Source organism: Zootoca vivipara, chromosome 7 (genome assembly GCF_963506605.1).
Source record: "Zootoca vivipara chromosome 7, rZooViv1.1, whole genome shotgun sequence".
Taxonomy (NCBI): Eukaryota; Metazoa; Chordata; class Lepidosauria; order Squamata; family Lacertidae; genus Zootoca; species Zootoca vivipara.
The window spans coordinates 89175012-89196051 of NC_083282.1; the positions used below are offsets into that span (position 1 = coordinate 89175012).

The 21040-nt window shown below is 46.1% G+C and overlaps 1 protein-coding gene across 1 annotated transcript in view; it reads right to left on the minus strand.

Moving 5' to 3' along the window:
* EEF1A2 (eukaryotic translation elongation factor 1 alpha 2) overlaps positions 1 to 15298 on the minus strand; it is a 31953-nt gene extending 16655 nt beyond the window's left edge. The window contains exons 1-3 of the mRNA XM_035122625.2: positions 15162 to 15298; positions 12362 to 12582; positions 295 to 474 (exon numbers count right to left, since the gene is read on the minus strand). Coding sequence (XP_034978516.1) covers positions 295 to 474; positions 12362 to 12505 — 324 coding nt within the window. The 5' untranslated portion in view covers positions 12506 to 12582; positions 15162 to 15298. The remainder of the gene's footprint in view (positions 1 to 294; positions 475 to 12361; positions 12583 to 15161) is intronic.
* Between the last annotated feature and the right edge of the window lie 5742 nt (positions 15299 to 21040).

Here is a 21040-nt window from a genome sequence, read left to right on the forward strand (position 1 = left end):
TTTCTTTCTTTTTTACTCCCAAGAAGGCAGGAGGAGAGAGCACGCTCCAAATGCATTTTCAAGAATTTCAACGGCCCCTTTCAAATGCGCAAAGCATGATAGCTTTGCCATTTGGCCAGCCAGAGTGCAAAGCTAGCCAGGGTTCCTGGGACTTCCATTTTAAAAAATCCAGGTCACACAGTTCTGCTGGCAGGGACCCATCCAGGAAAAAAAGGATGTTGGCGCTTTGCTGGTGCTCAGGGAATGGCCAAAAGGTGCCCCCTGCCCTGCGAGGAACAGCCTCCCCTTTCTCACCTGCGAAGTCCCCGTGATCATGTTCTTGATGAAATCCCGGTGCCCGGGGGCATCAATGATGGTGATGTAGTACTTGGTGGTCTCGAACTTCCACAGAGAGATGTCGATGGTGATCCCTCGCTCACGCTCAGCCTTCAGCTTGTCCAGCACCCAGGCGTACTTGAAGGAGCCTTTCCCCATCTAACAGGTTGGGAAAAGAGGGAAAAAATTTTTGTAAGGGCTTTAGCTCAATTAGTTAAGAGCATGGTGCTGATAATGCCAAGGTTGCAGGTTCAATCCCCATATGGGACAACGGCATATTCCTGCATTGCAGGGGGTTGGACTAGATGATCTTCAGGGCTCCCTCCCAACTCTAAAATTCTATGATTCTTTGAAAAATCCAAGTGTAATTTATTATTATTATTATTATTGTTATTATTATTATTCCCCGACCATCTGACTGGGTTGCCCCAGCCACTCTGGGTGGCTTCCAACATATATAAAAACATAATAAAACATTACACATTAAAAGGCTTTCCTATACAGAGAATGCTGTTGATGTTGTGATTTATGGGGGAGAGGGGAGCGAACAGTCTCTATATGATGCCCCAAACCCCTTCCAATTCTTGGCCTCCTGTTAAATCAAATCAAATCAATAACCTTTATTAGGCATGACAAGTTCAGAAGCATCAGAACAAAATTATGAATAAAACATTCGCATTATAAACTTCATGAAATAAAATACATATTAATTGAATTAATATTTCAGAATATATCAATTTTCAATTAGCATCCCCTGGTCCTCTCCAATTCCTTCCAATTCTTGGCCTCCTGTTATCTGTGGGGGTTTGAATGTACAGTCAAACCTCGGTTCCCGAACACCTCTGTTTGGAACATTTTGGCCCATGAACGCCAATAACCTGGAAGTTACTGGTCCGATTTTTGAATGAATGGCTTCCGAGCTGTGTTTTTCTTTTCTTCCCCCCCCCCATTGACTTTGCAGCCAGCCCACTGATCCTTGGGACGGATTAAGTTTGAAAACTGAGGTTCCGCTGCATGAGAGAGAGCAAGCTTGGCAAATTGGTCCCTGGGCCTAGGCGGTGGTTATGGCTGATTTTTTTCAAGCACCACAATTAAGGAGGGGCTTTTTAAATAATAAACAACAACAACAACAATTTGTTATTTATACCCCACCCAACTGGCTGGGTTTCCCCAGCCACTCTTTTTTCTCGCCTGAACTTGCCAAAACGCATTTCGAGCACCTCTGCGCCATTGCCATTCTAGGATAACAAGGGAGGCATTCATGGAGAGATCCTATTTTTCTAGAAAAACGGAAGTGCTTAAGAGGAGGTGCAGGAATCTAGTCCATCCTCCTCTTCTCGCAGTGACCAACCAGATGCCTAAGGGAAGCCTGTGTGATGACTATAGAATACTTCCTCCGCTGATGGCAGTCTACCTCTGCAGTCTCTCTAGCTGCTGAGCCATCAAAACCTCTTCCGACCTTTGAACCGACCACCTGGGAATGCTGTCAAGTGCTTTCACCGGCAGGATCCGTTCATGGTGAGCGAGAACCTACAGGGTCCCGAGCAGTAACCACCCAGTCAAAGGCCGGGTTAGGATGTCCATGTGTCCTGCTTTGCAAAGGACAGCCCTCTATCTGAAGGTTTCCCCCTCTTTTTTCAAGCTGTAGGGTCAGAGTCTGTTTGCAAGATTAAAAACAAACAAACAACTTAAGAAGGGACAGCCAGGGGCTTTGAGGGTTCCCATCAAGGAGTTAGTTCTCTGGCCCCCACCACCATCACCATGAACCATAATCTTGAGGTCCCCAGCTTTCATTTTTAAAAAATCCTAAATTTCTAGCATCTGCGGATTCTGGTTTGTTTGTTTTTTGGTTTTTTTGGAATCTGCGGATTCTGAGAGATGAGGGGAAATGGACAAGCATTTCTTTTCTCATCATTATTTGTAGAGATGGAAATAACTAGCCTTCTGCATTTCCCACCGCTTGGAAAAATTCCTGCAAACACCCAAAATTATTCACCTGGAGAGCAGCTCAAGCAGGTATACAGGTTACCTGGCTCAGTCCTTCCCACTATGATGAGCTGTGCTGCACCTCCATTTAAATCTTATCAGTGCTTTCCAAATTCACATCCACACATATAAATTAGCATGTGCACACCTGTGCTTTAGTGATGACTTTCCTCTTTTTTGGGCAACAGGTGAGGCTGCTGCTGCTGCTAACCAGCTGCACCAAGGCTGGGCAGCTACAGGAAATGTCGGTCCAAGCCACATGTTAAAACGACACAATCAGCTCAAGACAATGCACAATAAAATACAGGTTTAAACACACACACACAAAAAAAAAAGCAGACTTATTTAAAGCAACGATACAGAATAGGCAGTGACGGCAGAGACTCATTCACTCGTCTGGGAAAGCCTGTTGGAACAAAAATATCTTCAGTTGTTTTTGGAAAGTGCAGAGAATGGGAATCTGTCGTATTGGGACAGGAATGCCATTCCACAGAATATGGTCAGTAGTAACACTAAAAAGCCCTGCTTCTAGTTATTGCAATTGCTAGTGTCTAAGTGAGCAGAATAGACTTCTTTAAAGTTTTAAGTCTTATATATATATATATATATATATATATATATATATATATATATATTTGTTAAATTTGTTTTGCAACCTAAAATACTCATTTAAACTTCCTTAACATATCAAGGACGTCCCTTCTCCTCTTTCCATGGTTCATTTTGCATATCATAAATCCCTGCATATTTTACAAAAACTAAACCATTCATTATTCCATTACTGCATCCATCAAAACTTATTTACACTGCTGAATTTATCTTAATGCTGCCAAGGTTTTCAGGTGTACACAGTTTCCCCCCATGTATTCAATAAACGTTTTCCAATCTTCTCTAAACGTATGTTCTTCTTGTTCTCTAATTCTCTATGTTAAGTCTACAAGCTGTGCATATTCTGTCAGCTTAAGTTGCAATTAAATTACCTCGCTTTTCCATTTGGGGGCTAACAAAACACGGGCCGCAGTAGCATACATAAATAACCTTTTATGACACCTGGGAATTTCCGTCTGAATTATCCCCAACCAAAAGGACTCTGTTTCTTTTGGGAAAGGACTTTTGAACTTTCCCCCCCAATCATTATGTATCATTTCCCAATACTCTTTTACCCTTTTACAAGTCCACCACGTGTGAAAGTACATTCCCCTCAACTTCTTTGCATCTCCACCACTTATCTGATTCAGTCTTATACATCTAATAATAATAATAATAATAATAATAATAATAATAATGTATTATTTATACCCCGCCCATCTGGCTGGGTTTCCCCAGCCACTCTGGGCGGCTTCCAACAGAAATATTAAAATACACTAATTTCTTAAAGATTAAAAGCTTCCCTAAGAGGGCTGCCTTCAGATGTCCTCTAAAAGTCTGGTAGTTGTTTTTCTTTTTGAGAAGGCCCTCTGCCTGGTTCCCTGCAACTTGGCTTCTTGCAACGAGGGAACCGCCAGAAGGCCTTCAGCACTGGACCTCAGTGTCCGGGCAGAGCGATGGAGGTGGAGACGCTCCTTCAGGTATACTGGACCTTAGCAAGCCTTAAGTCTTAAATCCTTGATAAATATATTGCAACACAAAATGTTAAGTAGATGTCTCACACTACTTCTGAGGCTGTCCCCAGGGAGCATAATGGGCCTGTTAGGAGCTAGAGAATTGCAGAGTTGGAAGGTACCCCCAAAGGTCCTCTAGTCCAACCCCCCGCAATGCAGGAAACTCAGCTAAAGCATCCGCGACAGATGGCCGTCTAACCTCTGCTTAAAAACCTCCAGCGGAGGAAAGAGGCTGGAGGTGGAGTTATTCTGTAGCCGTGATAAGAGTCCCTGAGACAGGAATCACACCATATCCGATTAATTAATAAAACTTGCTTTGTTCTCCTAAATCGGACGCCTGTCAACTTTGAGGAATAACCTGCCCAGTTTTCCTGCTGTAGTTAGGCCAGAAAGCTGATTCCTTCCAGTCCAAAACTTCCCTATAGTCCAACTCTCTACGTATATGTTCTGTAGGGTTTTATTTCTACAGAGCTTGGAGAGCAATTTGATCCTGCAATTTATACATCTTCTAAATATTCTGCACCCCAAGCAATCACAACTCCGTGCTCAGGAACCAGGGTGAATCATACACTCTGAAAAACATTTGCACACATTTGCTTATTTTCCATAAATTATTATTCTCTGCCCTCTGCAGCACAACACACAACACCTGTTTAACTATCTCGCATTTGGACCAGAATGCCAGAAAGTGGACTTCAAGGTCATTAATCATTTTATTACATAAACAACAGCAACAACCCGGGCACTGTATACGCCAGAGCAACTAACTGAACCTTGAAGAATCAAACCAGAATAAACCAACATTATTGGCTTGGGAGTGCAACCTTGATTCTGAATACATAGCATCCATAATAATAATAATAATAAAACTTTTGCTCAGGGAGTTGCTGGAATTAATCTGTTCCGTGGATTTAGCAGACCCAGTGCGACAGGTGGGCAGGGAAGGACAGATCCTGACCTGCAATTAACAAGGGTTTTCCTACCAGAGAAGCACCATGACCCTCATCCCACCCTGTACAACCCAATAACGATGATTTATCAAGATGACTCATCAGCCCATCCAGATCCCGCAGCCGTCAAAATTGGTACATTCCAGCTGAAAAAAGGACCGCGCAGAAACTTGCTGCATCATGCTATGAGTGTATGACAAGCCTCTATTTAGCAAAATGCCTTTGCTCCTCTTTTCATCTGCCTATATTCGATTACCCGCAGAGATCGTGGGCCAAAAGAGGAAGAAAAAGGCCGTATTTTCTAGCTTAGCACAGTAACGGCTCTGTTGCAGAACTTGATACGTCTTGAATTGGCTGGGCAGAAGGAGAAGTCATATTGTTTAAGGCCACAAAGGATGGGTTTCTGTTTTTAAAGAGAAAGCCTTCTGAATGGCTACTATCTTCTGTCCCATAAGTCAAAGGACCCTCTTCCAGTATGCCAGCTCTCTAAAACAAAACAAAACCCTAGTTAAGCAGCACCTTTGAAAAATCTTATTAGAGCCAGACTCCATTTCCTACCAAAGCAATTGCATGGAAAGGAATACCCTCGCCACACACTGCCTTGCATCAGAAAATGGAGGCTTGACAGCACAGAGTCAATTGGCTATTAATAGCAGTTTTACGTCCCTCTGCATATTTCTGCCGTGCCAGCGAAGGTGGCACAAGGCTTGCCCGGCTGATTCAAAGAAACGGCAGCTTATTTTAGAAGATAGCAGACCTCACTGCGTCTCGGCAGCTGCTACGGATCTCTTGCAAAGCTGCAGGGTCTAGATAGAGCTGTTTGCTTAGATAATGATGGGGGGCAGACGACTGTTGGCAGCAGTGGCGAGGCGACCACATCTAACGTGTTTTCAAAGCTCCGGCCTCCGTTTTTGTATTTTTAAGTATCTGGACCTCATGATGGCACGTTTAAACCTCGTGGCAAAAAAGAAAAAGTCAGAGACAATCCTCGGTCCAAAATCATCTTGTGAATATATTCTCATAGTTTATCTGTTCTATTAATTAAAACATAAATCCTGAGCTCTCTTTTATTTGGACAACTAACATTTCATGTCAGAGAAATCCCGTTAGATTTTTAAAAATTATCAGCTGGCAAAAAAATTAAATTGAAACCTTTGCCCCTCAAATAGTTTAACTGGGGCGGGGGCTAATGAAACCAGCCCAAATGGGAACTCTTAAAATGTTTCCAAAAGATGCTCAAATCGACTTTGAAGCATCTCCAAAGAAAGAATGTGCCATAGGTGAGAGGATATGCTCCCCATATAGAGAAAGGCTTGAGATAATCATGAACCAATTGTCCCTGCCCTTGTTAGGTCGCCAGACATATCAGAACCCCACACTTATGATAAAGGGATTATATTGAATAAGCATGAAAGCACCGTACGAAAAAGTTGTAATAGTTAAATGGAGAGAGTGCTTGGCGTGGATGTAAACAACCAAGGTGGGTGTACTGAGAATGCAGCAATGAGAAGGGCTGATATAAACACACACAAAATGGAACAATAGCTCAGGAAAGTGCTTTTTGACATTTGTGCATTTGTTCAGGGACCAAAGGCAGTTTGCAGCTGATCTATGGGCCTATCAGACATTAAGGAATCTGCCCTTGGACATAATATGCCCATTATATTTGAGGGATCAGGCAAGAAGGTGTCATTAAAAGAGAATTTACTGTGATCCCTCTCTTGGTTCTTATACAAGGAGTCGCGATATGCTGCTGTGGGCAGTTATTAACTGGCATCGTCATGAAATGGCGTCGCTCTTTCCTAAAGAGGAATTATTATTATTTTGGCCTCCTTGGTGCATAACTAGCCATTGCAAAAGCAGGACAAAAAGAAACAAGGCCTGTTCATAAACATGTTGTCATTCCGCTTCCAAAACACATGCATCAATAAATAACCATGCAACAACACGGGAAAGTATTCTATGATCCACTTAAAATATGCAAAGGGCTAGACTTTCCACATGCTGGTCTATTCTGCATAATTTATTCTTCTTCTGGGAAGGAACAGGGACATTGGTCCCTGAGCTCTGGAGGATGTCTCAAACCACTCCATCTAACCACTAAGATTTTTGCAATGCATTGCTACCCACTTATTTCAATGCCTGTCTTAAGGGCTGGAAACTTGCCAAGTTGTTGTAACGAAGAAGAAAAAACACAGCTGAATTTTGTTGAATTTACAGCTCACCATCAAGCTCCATTCTTGCACGGTGCAAGCACAGATTAGTGATCTGCTTTGTTTTGATGGTCGCCTCCCTATTTGTTACCCGCAAAGGTAGGAAATAGATGGGAAGGGGGGTGCAGGGACGAGCGGGGAACGAGCTTCCTGCAGTACCCTCACCATCTAGGTGCAAATCAGGGCAAAAAGTGCCCTCTTTTCCACCAATCCCTGCCCCACAGACAAACACCTTGCCTTTGGGGATCCCGATCTCTTGCTTGCCCCTACAGCTCATGTAACCCAGCAGGCAATTTATAGTTCTAACTGCGACTGGCCTTACAATAACCTTGCAAGGTAGGCCAATTGAGCCTCGCACGGTTTACATTTTTTTACTAGAGGCCCCCATGATCGACCAAAGAACTGTAAATTTATAGCACAGGAGTGCATAGTCAGGAACTCAAGCGGCAGCCATGCAAATGGCGTTGGGACCACAACTCCCATCAGGGCAACCTTTACCTATTTTTTTTGCAAGAACTTCGGCAACCAGCAAGCAATAGGAATTTGGTCAGGACGGTGTCCCCGATAGTCCGTGCGCTGCACCCCCCCCTGCCCAAACCTGAGATTCACCTAAGTTATTAATTATGATTATTTATATAGCACTATGAACAGGCACGGGACCCAGGTGGCGCTGTGGGTTAAACCACTGAGCCTAGGGCTTGCTGATCAGAAGGTCGGCGGTTCGAATCCCTGTGACGGGGTGAGCTCCCGTTGCTTGGTCCCAGCTCCTGCCAACCTAGCAGTTCGAAAGCACGTCAAAATGCAAGTAGATAAATAGGAACAGCTACAGCGGGAAGGTAAACGGCGTTTCCATGTGCTGCTCTGGTTCGCCAGAAGCGGCTTTGTCATGCTGGCCACATGACCTGGAAGCTGTACGCCGGCTCCCTCGGCCAATAATGCGAGATGAGCGCGCAACCCCAGAGTCGGTCACGACTGGACCTAATGGTCAGGGGTCCCTTTACCTTATGAACAGGCACAGCATTCTACCAAGTATGAGGACAGAGGTGTTAGCAGCCCAAGAAGCAGTCACAGAATAGCAGAAATGCAGAGTTGGAAGGGAACCCAAGGGGCATCTAGTCCAACCCCCTGCAATGCAGGACACTCAGCTAAAGCATCCATTACAGATGGCCATCCAACCTCCGCTTAAACAGACAAACAGCTCTGCTTAAAAACCTCCAAGGGAGGAGAGTCCACAGCCTCCCGAGGGAGGCCGCTCTACTGTCGAACAGCTCTTACTGTCAGAAAGTTCATCCTGATGTTTAGTCAGAGTCAGACCACTGGTCCATCTACCTCAGTATTGTCTACCCTGGCAGGCAGAGTCTCTCTAGAGTTTCAGGTTGGGAGCCTTTCTGGAGATGCCGAGGACTGGAGCTTCTGAATGCCGAGCAAATGCTCTACCACTGAGCTAGCACCCTTCCTAAGAAGCTGCTTTATATTGACTCCAACCAAAGATCCATCTGACTCAATATTGTCTGTCTACACAGGCTGGCAGCAGCTCCAATTTCAACGTGAAGTTGACACTGGGGAAGGCAACAGAAGAGGGGTGAAAGAAATGGAGGAATGGGTAAACAGGGTAAGAAGATGAATTTGTTCCAGTTGCATGAGCCGGCAGAGGGTGGGGAGAATTAAGGGAAGCAGGCATCTCCTTTCCTGGTTTAAGCCCAGAAATAGGACACACAAGCTGAGGATGCTCAGTTAACAACCACCACTCTTGGGTGGTCTGTCTTACCATTCCATCCCCATTTCCTCCATGGAAGGAAGACAACTCCCTTCCCATCCGTTCTGCCTTGCCTCCTTGGAAAATATAGGAAGGGGGAAGAGCAGGGCAGAGGGTAATTCCTTCTCATTGACCCCCCCCCTCCTCCTGGAGAAGGGAGGGGGAGACTAGGTAGAGAAGTGGAGAAGATTCAGAAGGAGATTTCCTTCTTCCCTCGTTTCATCTCTCCTCTCCTCCCCTACAATCCCTCACTTGCTGTTCCCATTTTAAAGATGCCATCACTGAGGCTAAAATGACATCACAATTTATTCGTGGGCTCAGATCAAACGCTAACTCCCTTCCTTCCTTCAGGTATCTGAAGAAGTGTGCATGCACACGAAAGCTCATACCAAAATAAAAACTTAGTTGGTCTTTAAGGTGCTACTGAAGGAATTTTTTTATTTCCCTTCCTTCCCGTTGGCTACAGAACATCGCCAACGGATAAAAGATGCTACTTTTGGCATCTTTAAAATGGGAACAGCAAGTGAGGGATTGTAGGGGAGGAGAGGAGAGATGAAACGAGGGAAGAAGGAAATCTCCTTCTGAATCTTCTCCAAAACGGAAGGAGTCCATTGATAAAGGAATCAGCGAAACTCGAACATATCCACATAACCTGTTTCTTGAGCATCGGTCTTCAACGATTTGCACTTAAGTCAGCGGAGGGAGGTTTTATGACGCTGGCTGTTTACTGAGTATTCATTCTGAATTGAAGCTCAATTCCCAGCATCTTCAGGTGGGGCTGCGAAAACAGACTTCCGACTCAAAACCTGGAGAGCTGCTTTAAGTCATTGTGTAGACAATACTGACCTAGGTAGACTAAATGGGCTGACTCCTAGCACCCTAAACATACCACCTACTAGAGAATTATCAAGCAACCATGTTGGTCCGTTGGGAAGGGAACCCAAAACTTGGGAGAGAGCAATTTGTGGTTCCTTTATGAAGACCAAGGTGGAAGTCCCGATGTTCTAGACAAGCTTTTAGTTTTCCAGAGCTGTTTTTTAAGACTGGATGTTAAGCAAAGCAATATAAAGAGGGTCAGGGGAGAGGAAAAGGTGGGTGCAATGGAACAAGTCAAGGAGGGTGCTTTGTTTATAAGAAGTGGCCATCTCTCCATCTGAGGGTTGTGCAAGAGAGCTCGTTGCATGCCCAGGGTCCAAGGTATGCTTTTTATGAAAGCAGAAAAAAGAGTGCAGCGGATACCAGTCTAGCCAAGTAACTAGACAGCTAAGACCCTCGATTCTTGGGTATCAGAAAACAGCCAGCGTTGTGAAATGGTTCAGGGTGTTGCACCCTGGGAGACCAGGGTTCAACTCCGCTCTCAGCCATGCACTTCACTGGGTGATCGCGAGACAGCCTAGCCTACCTCAAAGGGGTGTTATGAAGACAAAGTGGAGTGAGGGAGGATCATATAAGCTGCCTTGAGCAACTTGGGGGCAGGAAGCCGGATATTAAGGTAATAACTAATAACAAAATACAGATTCAGTCAACTGGAGCTGGTTCTGACATTATTCTGTTAAAGGTTCCTCGCCATTCCCACCCCCCACCCCCACGGGAAAATGAGTTTGAGATCTCCTACAGAATTTTCAGTACATCTGGAGTTCTCTAGGCTCTTCTGGCTTAAATCTGAAGTGTGGCTATGCCCTAATTCAGACTATACAGGCCCATATTTATTTGGCACAGCTACGAAAGATTGTAACAGGCTCTGTCTCCTGAGCCTCTTGCCCTCAAAGAACAGCTGAGCCTAAGACAGAGATGGGGACCAGATATTTCCGGGGATTGCTGTACCTCAGTGGAACAGGATCTGCTTCTCATTCAGAAGGTCCTTGGTTCAAATCCTGGCATCTCCTGGCAGAGCTGGGAAAGAACCCCTGCCTCAAGCCCTAAACAATACTGATCGAAACAGACAAGGTATTTATTCGGCACGAGTTGTTCCTAAGTTGCTTGACTACATCCACAACATCCTTTAACAGTCATGGCTTCCCTCAAGGAATCCTGAGAAATGTAGCGGCACACGGCGCTGGGAACTATAGCTCTGTAGAGGATGTCCTAACCACCCTCAGCAACCATAACAGGCAACACCAGGAATGTGCAACACAGCAACTCTGGGCATGTGCATTCCCCTCTCCGATGAGCAACTACAGTCCACTCTCTCTAAAGTAACGGCAGTCAGAATTTCCGGATCAGGGAGCGCGATAGCAGGCACAGGTCACTGCCCCAGAACTGAGTTGGCGATCTGTTGATTGCTAAGGGTGCTGGGAATTGTAGTTCTGTATATGGGTAAACTACAGTTCCCAGGATTCTTGTGGAGGGAGGTGTCCCTAGATGAGCGTTTTAGTTCAAGATCAGGGTCCGACTGGTTACCACATTAAAGGAAAGGGGGGAATTATATTGGAAAGCAACCTCGCAGGCTTCTCCCTCGCTCTCAGCAGTGCATTGCTGCTATTTCATCCTTTTAACTGGCAATGCCGGAGATTGAAATTAGGGGATTCTGAACCCAAAGCACACGGTCTATACTACTGAGCACCGAGATGACACATTGTGCTGTGTTATTGGGAAAGTTAATCAGGGCGTAGGTGGAGAGCAGTGATTGGAAGATTCTACATTTCAGCAGAGAGCTAAAGTTAAACCTTCTGGGCTTTTCCACCACTATGATTACGGTCACACTCTGTGCAGAATCTCATGGCTTCATTCCCCCCCCCAAAAAAATCCCCTAGTCTGTATAGGTGCAAAAATAAGTTTGAAAGTAAGAGGGGGTGGGGGATCTGATTTGGAACTACCCCTCCCTCAAACAGAATGAATCATTAAAAAAGTAAATGTACATTAAATGTAAATTAAATGTACATTAAATTATGCAAAATAATTTTGCAAATCGGCACAATTCACAATTTTGCTGCTTTTTGGTGCAAAGTTGAGGTTTCCTAGGTGAAGTTTTCCCCTTCATTATGATGATGATGATGATGATTTAAGAGTTGAGGTTCATTACTACTACTACTACTACTACTACTACTACTACTACTATTATATATACATTATTATCACAAGCATTAACCTCAGAAAAAAACAAACCTGGTTTCCAACCTACATTGCTCACGCAAAGGGGTCCTGGGACCACAAACTGAAATGTCATCAACACAAATGCGCTACATGTGCAGGTGTGGCCGGGTAGCAACACCAAAGGAAGATGGGGGGGCGGTTTACTGTTGCGGGGGCTTTCCATTGCCACCCCCTTCCCTGTTTGGGCCTATCTTGTTCGGATAACAAATCGGAAAGCTGCGAGGGGAGGCAGGCCAGGAAAATAGATTGTGGTGTCGTGGTGGAAGTCAGAAAGGGAACCTATGAAAAAGCACAGGAGACAATACATAGCAAATATTCTTCTAGGCGTGGGAAGCGGCAGTCGGCGGCTGCTCCTATTCCATCTCGTACTCAAGTTCCAGAGAGAGAAAAGGGAAGGGCAAACTTGAAGGTCAAATTGTACGCATGTGTGTGCCTTTCGAGCCTTACCTCCGCGGCTTCCTTCTCAAATTTCTCAATGGTCCTTTTGTCGATGCCCCCACATTTGTAGATGAGGTGGCCGGTGGTGGTGGATTTCCCGGAATCCACGTGTCCAATGACAACAATGTTGATATGGGTCTTCTCCTTCCCCATCTTTCCTCTCCTCGGGATTTGTGATCGGCAGGCCGGAGGGATGGAGAGCTCAGCAGCGGCTGTGACCGGAGGCGAGGCTGCAAAGAACAGTGCAAAAGAGGAGGCGATAAAGAGTGTCGCCAGGAGCAACAGGAGCACAACACAACAGCCAGACACGCAACTGCCACAGAGCCTTTTCCAGCCCCGAGGTGTGGGTGGGTGGGTGTGTATTTTTGCGTCTTTGTCTGGGGATTCCTGTCGCAAAGTTAAGCCTGTGCTTTAGCCATCAGATCTTTCGCTGGATAAACAGCAGGCAGAATGTAGGCCAGACAGGAGGAGGATTTTCTGTCTGCCATGGGAGAAATCCGCCCCGACTCTAGCTGGGAAAGGAACCCCTGTTTGGTTTTGGTTTTTTCCTTCTGGGTCCACCCCACTGACACCAGCGGCAACCCCAGTTGCGCAGCAAGCCAGAGATTCCTGCGCAACCTCCTTCTCACCCCAAAATTGCCTTTTTAAGAACTGGTAGCCTCTCCTAAAAACGCCTTTCCCAAATAAGCTATGTTTGGTTCCACCACGCTTGTGCACAAAGTATGCTTTCATTCCCACACACCCCAAGGTATATAATAATTGCAAGAACCCCTTCATTGCACCTAATCTCGTGGACTACGCTTTCCTAAGCAACGGAAAGCAGAGAGGTTTTCCTCCATACGGGCATTCAGATCCACCTTAGGAAATTTCCCAGTAAGCTCATCTTCAGGAAGGACAATATGGTGCCCACAAATGGAAAGAGCCAGAAATAGCTGTTCAGTGCGCTTCCCTGGAGCGGCTAAACTGGAATCTGGCTGTGCATGGAAGGATCAAGCAATAAGGGGGGGGGGGGGGGAGAGAGCTCAGCTTTCCCCCATAACACCAAGATGTAGCAGAGAGACAGATCTGGAAATCTTAGGTGAATAGAAGACCGGGGGGGGGGGGGCTCTGCGTTTTCAGCTTTTGAAACATTTTCACAAAGCTGCGCTGCATCATCCCAAAATAGAAAATAAATAAAAGCCTGGTTTTCAGACACTCTTGCTCCTATGGTGGTTCTTTAAAGGGGGGGGGGTTTGAAATCCACCTGCCTCTCTTGCTGTAGCAAAACGTACCCCAAATGCTCAGGGAGGAGGGGTTATAATTTGAGAATATGGACTCTTGACGCTTGCAAAGCAGGCTCTGCAAATCGCACACCCTCAGCTCGCCCAAGTTGCAAAATGTATCTCAGTGCAAAAGCCACCCATATCTGGTTCTAGAAGCCTCTATGTACATGCAGTGTAAAACCCCTGCCATTTTCTGCTGCTCATTTCTGTCAAGCTTAGCACGGATATTTTATACTGTATATCTCCCGCTTTTGGGTTGTGGTGGGGTCGGGGGAAAGGGGGTGTATCTCAAGGTTGTCCCTGCCACTCTTTTGACACACGCCACCCACATGAGGGATTTGATCAGCTAGGAAGGCATGCAACTCTCGGCCACTTCATCCCCCCACCCCACCCCCACCCGCCTTTTGCAAGGGGTTATTTTTAAAACCGAATGACCCAACCTATCTCAGATCCCCTGCGGAGCTAAAAACGCCGCGCAAATCCCGGCAGAGCTAAAACGAAATAAATTCTGAGAAAACGCAATGCAAACCTGCTGCACCCCCCCTTTTTCCCCTTTCGTTATTCCCAACACACACCTCTCCCAACGACAACAAAACCCACCTAATTTTCAAAAAAAATCTAGGGTAATTATTATCATGATTATATTTGCAAATCATATTATCTGGCCAGGGGATATGGTGGCAAGGTCAACCGGTGCGACGCAGGGAAGGTTTTTGCACCGCTCTCCAAGCCCCCACCTTGTTCCCCCACCTCTAAAAAAAGGGGGGGTTCAATTTCTAAATGCGAAGAAGGCCTTAAATGTGTAGGAGGGAGGGGGGGTGTCGACACAAGATAATAAAACCGGGCGGGGGGGGGGACGGCGGGTTGGAATGACAGTGCAAGTTAGCGAGATGCTTGGAAGTAAGACAGAAAACAGGATCCGGGCCCCACCAAAGCAAACCCCCCCCCCCACACACACACAGAGGAGTCCGATCCACAGGCCGGTTCTGCCGGAACGCTCGCTTGGGTCGCGGATGCTCCTGGCCAGCTTAATTGCCTTAGGGGTCTCGCGCCCTGGAACCCGCGCGCGCGCTCGCGCTCTCCCGGACCCGCTTCCACAATATCACCTGCGCCACTTGAGGGGGGTGGAGATCGGGGTTTGGGGGGGCGGGGGGGAATGACAGATAAGAGACAGAGACGATTCCAAAACAGGAGATTGCAACGGGGAAGGGTTGGGTGGGAAAGCGCAATTTGCAAAGAGCCGCCGCCGCCTCGCCAAACAAATAAAACGCCCGTTATTATTTCTCTTCCTTTGCAAAAAAAAAAAAGCACAGCATTTTTTGCAAAACGTTTAAAGCACCAACATTCCCCGCCCCAAGCTTCAGTGTTTTTTTTAAAAAAGGCTGCAGCCCACACTTTCCTCGCTGCACCTGTTCCAGCCCCCTCCCCATTTTTGCAAAGATATCCCCCTCCCCCAAAAATATAAATAAATAAAAATGGAGGGAGGGGGGTTGCAAATAATGGTGCGTTGTCCTTCGGCAGCAAGCAAGTTTTCAAGACGCTCTTACCGGCAGCTGTGGTCTCAGACAGCAGAGGCTGCCAGCTTCGGCTCGGGCGGCTTTATTTCCCCGGGAGGGGGTCCACCTATTGACGGCGACGGCGCAATGCAGTCACCCCCCCTCCCTCCTCCGTCGGCTGCTGCTGCTCTTCCCCCCTCCCCTCCGCACTACAGCATTGCGGTACAGAGCCGGAGAAGGGAGAGGGCGGAGGGTGGTGGATGGAGGAAAAAGGAGGAGGAGGGATGAGAGAGAAGAGGCTGCGTGCGGGGCAGGGAGGAGGGGATGCAGCAGGTGGAAGGATGGATGGATGGAGAAAGAGAGAAAGAAAAAGGGGGAGGGAGGGAGGGGAGAGAAATAAATGGGGGAACAGGGCGTGATATGAAGCCGCGTTAGGACGCGCCGCTAGTTTATGATTCATCCCCGTCACCATTGCTTATTATTTATCTGGTTGGTGATGTTTGTTTCCTTAGCTTCCATTTAGGAATCGCTCCCCAGGAAATCTCTCAAAGCGATTTTACGGCAACAAAGCCATTCCATAGAACATATATGAAAATAAGCACAATCCCACACGCGGCAACAATTCAAAATGATTTCATACAGGAAAGCTTAGCTATGGAAACAAACACAATTCCATGTGTAGCCAGAATTCAAAATGATTACGTGTAGGAAAACAATGCAAAACACACACACATGGACACAAACAATTATAATCAATGCCATTCGTGCAAACAATTCAAAACCATTTCATATGTAAAAAACATGTTCAATAAAAATACAGACTGGAACAGAGGTTATAGTGGTACTCTCCCACGAAGCTGAATGTTGGATGGTTCAGGACAGACAAAATAAAGAGCAAAAAGTGAATAGCTCAGTCCATAGAGCAGAAGGCCCATAATCTCAGGGCCGTGAGTTCGAGCCCCACATTGGGCAAGAAGATTCCTGCACTGCAGGGGGTTGGACTAGATGACCCTAGGGGAACCCTTTCATCTTGACAATTCTATTATTCTAAGTACTTTTTCCTCTGTGAAGCATGTAGAATTCACGAGAGAGGAGGGGGCAGTGATGGTGACCAACTTGGATGGCTTTTAAAGAAAGGATTGGATAAATTCATGGAGGAGGAGGCTACGAACCACAAGGCTGTGTGTTCTTTTTCCTTCACTGCTGGAGGCCTGGTATGCCTCTGAACAGCAGTTGCTTTGAACCCAGGGCCTTCCTTCTGCATACAGGACAGGTGCACCTCCACTGAGCTATGGCCCTCTCCCAACATATTCAGTTTCTCCAACCTTTCCTTATAGGGCTAGTTTCCCATAGAACCTGACCGCCTTCATTGCCCTTCCCTGAACTCATTCCAACTTGTCTATAGTCTTCTCAGAGAGCAGAACTTGGTTAGGTTGTTGGACTAATCTGACTGTAAACTTTGGTTCTATTCATTCAGCCTAAATTTGCATTAACCTTTTCCCCCCCCCTTTTTTTGCAGTTGCCTCTGGCCAATGACTCGCGTTCCGCTTCTAATCAGCAGAACCACATATGAAAGACTAAGGGTAGAGATCTTTCCAGATTATTTTCACATAAGGAACAGGTGACATACACATATGAAGAATTTAAATCGGGGTGGTCAACACAGCACAGTCAAAATAGATCACAACTCCCATAATCCTGAACCATTTGCTATGGTGACTTGGTCTAACGAGAGTTTCCACCCAGCAATGTCTGAAGGACTCCATAAAGACTAAGGACTATCCCTGACTCAGATCAATTCAATGGCATGTGGATTCATTTTTACAATGTTTGGTTTGTAATTACAGTCATACAAAACATTTATCCTCCCCCCAAAAAATCTGGGTTTCACTGAATTGCTTGGCCATATTATATTCAGTGTCTTAGATATACTAACACTGAACTCATTTTTAATAAAACAGCAACAGCTCAGTCAGTAGAGCGCGAGGCTCTTCATCTCAGGGTCGTGGGTTTGAGTCCCACGTTGGACAAGAGATTCCTGCATTTGCAGGGGGTTGGACTAGATGACCCCCGAGGCACCTTCCAATTCTACAATTCTAGGATTCTACGCTATTGTGGTGAGCTAACAGCAGGCTGTGCGGGGGATCTCAAAGTCTGCAGAGGCACAAAAAATGTTGAGGGAATAATGAATTTAAAATTAATCACAGAGAGACAGAGCAAAGCATGTTTACTGACCACAATTTCCAAAGTGGTTTAGCAATCGACCCCTCTTCCCAGGGAACTCTGAGAATTGTAGCTCTGTGAGGGGAATAGAGTGTCTCCTAAGAGCTTGCAGCACCCTGAAGAAACTACACTTCCCATAATGCTTTGGGGGGAGCCATGCCTGCTTAGTCATATGACACTGATTTATGTCTAGGTTCAGCCCATTAAATCATTTTCATAGTGCCATCATTGTAGCTGGTGCTTTAAAGAGCAGAATAATAATAATAATAATAATATGAATATGAATAATGGGAAGGGTGCCGGACTGGGGTTCACCCTCTTTGAGCTCACAATTTAAATAGAACTGGAACAAAAATGTTTCTCAAATTGAAAATCCAGCATCATTTCCCAATTTGGCCTGAAAGCCAGGGGGACCATGTTTTTTGGATTGTGTTTTTGAACGCCACCTTTGAGAAATAGTGATACACTTTTTGAAAACATTTAATATCTTAGTCCTGAATCGTACAGAACTCTTGCGCATATTTTTTAAAAAATGAGCTAGTTGGTACTCAGACCAGACTCGGTGAAGTTAATGGACATTACTAACTCAGGTGCAGGGACCCAGGTGGCGCTGTGGTTAAACCACTGAGCCTAGGGCTTGCTGATCAGAAGGTCAGCGGTTCGAATCCCTGTGACGGGGTGAGCTCCCGTTGCTTGGTCCCAGCTCCTGCCAACCTAGCAGTTCGAAAGCACATCAAAATGCAAGTAGATAAATAGGAACCGCTACAGCGGGAAGGTAAACGGCGTTTCCATGTGCTGCTCTGGTTTGCCAGAAGCGGCTTTGTCATGCTGGCCACATGACCTGGAAGCTATACGCCGGCTCCCTCGGCCAATAATGCGAGATGAGCGCGCAACCCCAGAGTCGGTCACGACTGGACCTAATGGTCAGGGGTCCCTTTACCTTTTAACTCAGGTGCACTAATTTCAGTGGGTCTACTCTGAGTGCAACAACACCTCCGAAAATCCAGTATTATCTGTAACCAGGAATGTTGACATTTTTATTCAGATTTGGAAAACATTAAAAAAAAAGAAACACATCTTAGTGAGTATCGTTGTTCTCTGCTTCTGGATATATATGCAAACACACCTGTTAAATGTATGTACAAAAGAGCCCAAGGGAAAACATTGGACTGGTAAGCAGAAGTTTAAACACACGCGTTGTCCAGGATCGCTAGCAGGACTGAATCAGACCTACACAGCCGTTCCTCTTGTTTTAACAATGAAACTCTGCCTGACAGGCAGCCTTGACAGTGCTATAAATAGCAGAGAACACAGTTAAAATGCAGCCCTCAGACCAGATTAATCTGGACCGGTTTTAGCTGTGTGATATGCTTTCCTTTTTAATCAAATGTTTCTGGATCATTCATGCATGTGCTGGCCCACCCCAAGCCCGTCGAGTCAGTCTTCAACGTTATTTTTAGCATACCCTCATCTCTGCCCTTCTCTGTCTGGTGCTGGGCAGTTCCACGGGGCAGCTGCTACAGAGAGCACTGGAGTCTTGTTGTTTTTATGTTGCTACAGAAATGCACATTGTGAGATTGCCGGAGAGAAGAAAAGGATCGACTTCTTGCTCTCTTCATCCCTGACCATCCTGACTGGTGAAAGCCAGCCAGGAGGGGTTGACCAGGTGGGTCCAGGGTATGATGAACGCATCTTCCTGCGGGGGAGATGGACTTGATGACCCTTGGGGTCCCTTCCAACTCTACAATTCTACGATTCCTGTGCTGGCTGCCCTTAAATGGGCAGTCGTGTACCCACTTCCGAGGACTTTATAACAATTACCACCTGGTCGCAAATGTCCCTTGATTGAGTAAGGTGGCGAAGAGGGCAGTGAGCGAGCTCTTCCGGGAGTTCCTGGAGGATATAGATTACCTGGGCTCGTTTCCATCTGGGTTCAGGTTCAGTTTGGGGACTGAATCAGCCTTGGTCACCCTAGTGCATGGGTAGGCAAACTAAAGCCCGTGGGCCGGATCCAGCCCAATCGCCTTCTAAATTCGGCACACGGACGGTCCGGGTATCAGCGTGTTTTTACATGAGTAGAATGTGTCCTTTTATTTAAAATGCATCTCTGGGTTATTTGTGGGGCATAGGAATTCGTTCTTTTTTTCTTTTTTCCCCAAAATATACTCCGGCCGCCCACAAGGTCTGAGAGACAGTAGACCGGCCCCCTGCTGAAAAATTTTGCTGACCCCTGCCCTAGTGGGTGACCTGTATCGAGAGTGGGACATGGTATCCTCTTGGACTGGGTTTGTGGGATGGGTATCAGGAGCCCTGTTTTATAGCGGTTCCACTCCTACCTAGAGGGTCAAGTACAGTACTCTCTCGTGGCAAATCTTTAAAAATGTAGTGTTGGTACTAACCTTTAAAGCCCTAAATGGCCTCAGTCCAGTATACCTGAAGGAGCATCTCCACCCCCATTGTTCTGCCCGGACACTGAGGTCCAGTACCGAGGGCCTTCTGGGGTTCCCTCACTGCGAGAAGCCAAGTTTCAGGGAACCAGGCAGAGGGCCTTCTCGGTAGTGGCGCCCGCCCTGTGGAATGCCCTACCATCAGATGTCAAAGAGAAAAACAGCTACCAGATTTTTAGAAGACATCTGAAGGCAGCCCTGTTTAGGGAGGCTTTTAATGTTTAATCGATTATTTTATTTTTCTGTTGGAAGCCACCCAGAGTGGCTGGGGAAACCCAGCCAGATGGGTGGAGTATAAATAATAAAAAGTTGTTGTTGTTGTTGTTGTTGTTGTTGTTGTTTAAACACTGACAACTGGGAAACACTGACCTGTGAGTGCTCCAGTTGGAGAACAGCCTTTACCAAAGGTGTTGTGGGCTTTGAAAATGCTCGAACTCAGGATTGAAAGGGAGAAACGTGCTAAGAGGAAGGCACGCTTGGCAAATCCACACCATGATCAACTCTCGCTGGGAAACCGATGTCCCCATTGTGGAAGGACGTGTGAATCCAGAATTGGCCTCCACAGTCACTTACGGACCCACTGTTAAAACCGTGTTTATGGAAGACAATCTTACTCAGCTATGAGTGATAGATTGCCAAAGAAGAAGAAGAAGAAGAAGAAGAAGAAGAAGAAGAAGAAGAAGAAGAAGAAGAAGAAGAAGAAGAAGAAGAAGAAGAGGGTCATGTCCAGAGAATATCATCACAGAATCATATAATTATAGATTTGGGACCCCTAGGGTCATCTATGGGTAAGATCTATGGGTAAATCTCTATGGGTAAGACGCCCCTGATTGTGGCTTCTTTCCAGAGGTCTTCTGGCTGATCCTAGTTCCGCTACTACTCTATTCCGAACTTGGAAAGTGTAATGCTGGTGGTCAACAAAAGAGGTTTAAAGACTGTCTCAAGGCAAATCTTAAAAAAAAGAAGTAGTATAAACACCGACAACTGGGAAACACTGGCCTGCAAGCGCTCCAGTTGGAGAACAGCCTTTACCAAAGGTGTCATGGGCTTTGAAGACACTCGAACTCAGGACGCAAGGGAGAAACGTGCTAAGAGGAAGGCACGCTTGGCAAATCCACACCGTGATCAACTCCTGCCCGGAAACCAATGTCCCCACTGTGGAAGGACGTGTGGCTCCAGAATTGGCCTCCACAGTCACTTACGGACCCATTGTTAAAATCGTGTTTATGGAAGACAATCTTACTCAGATACGAATGATCG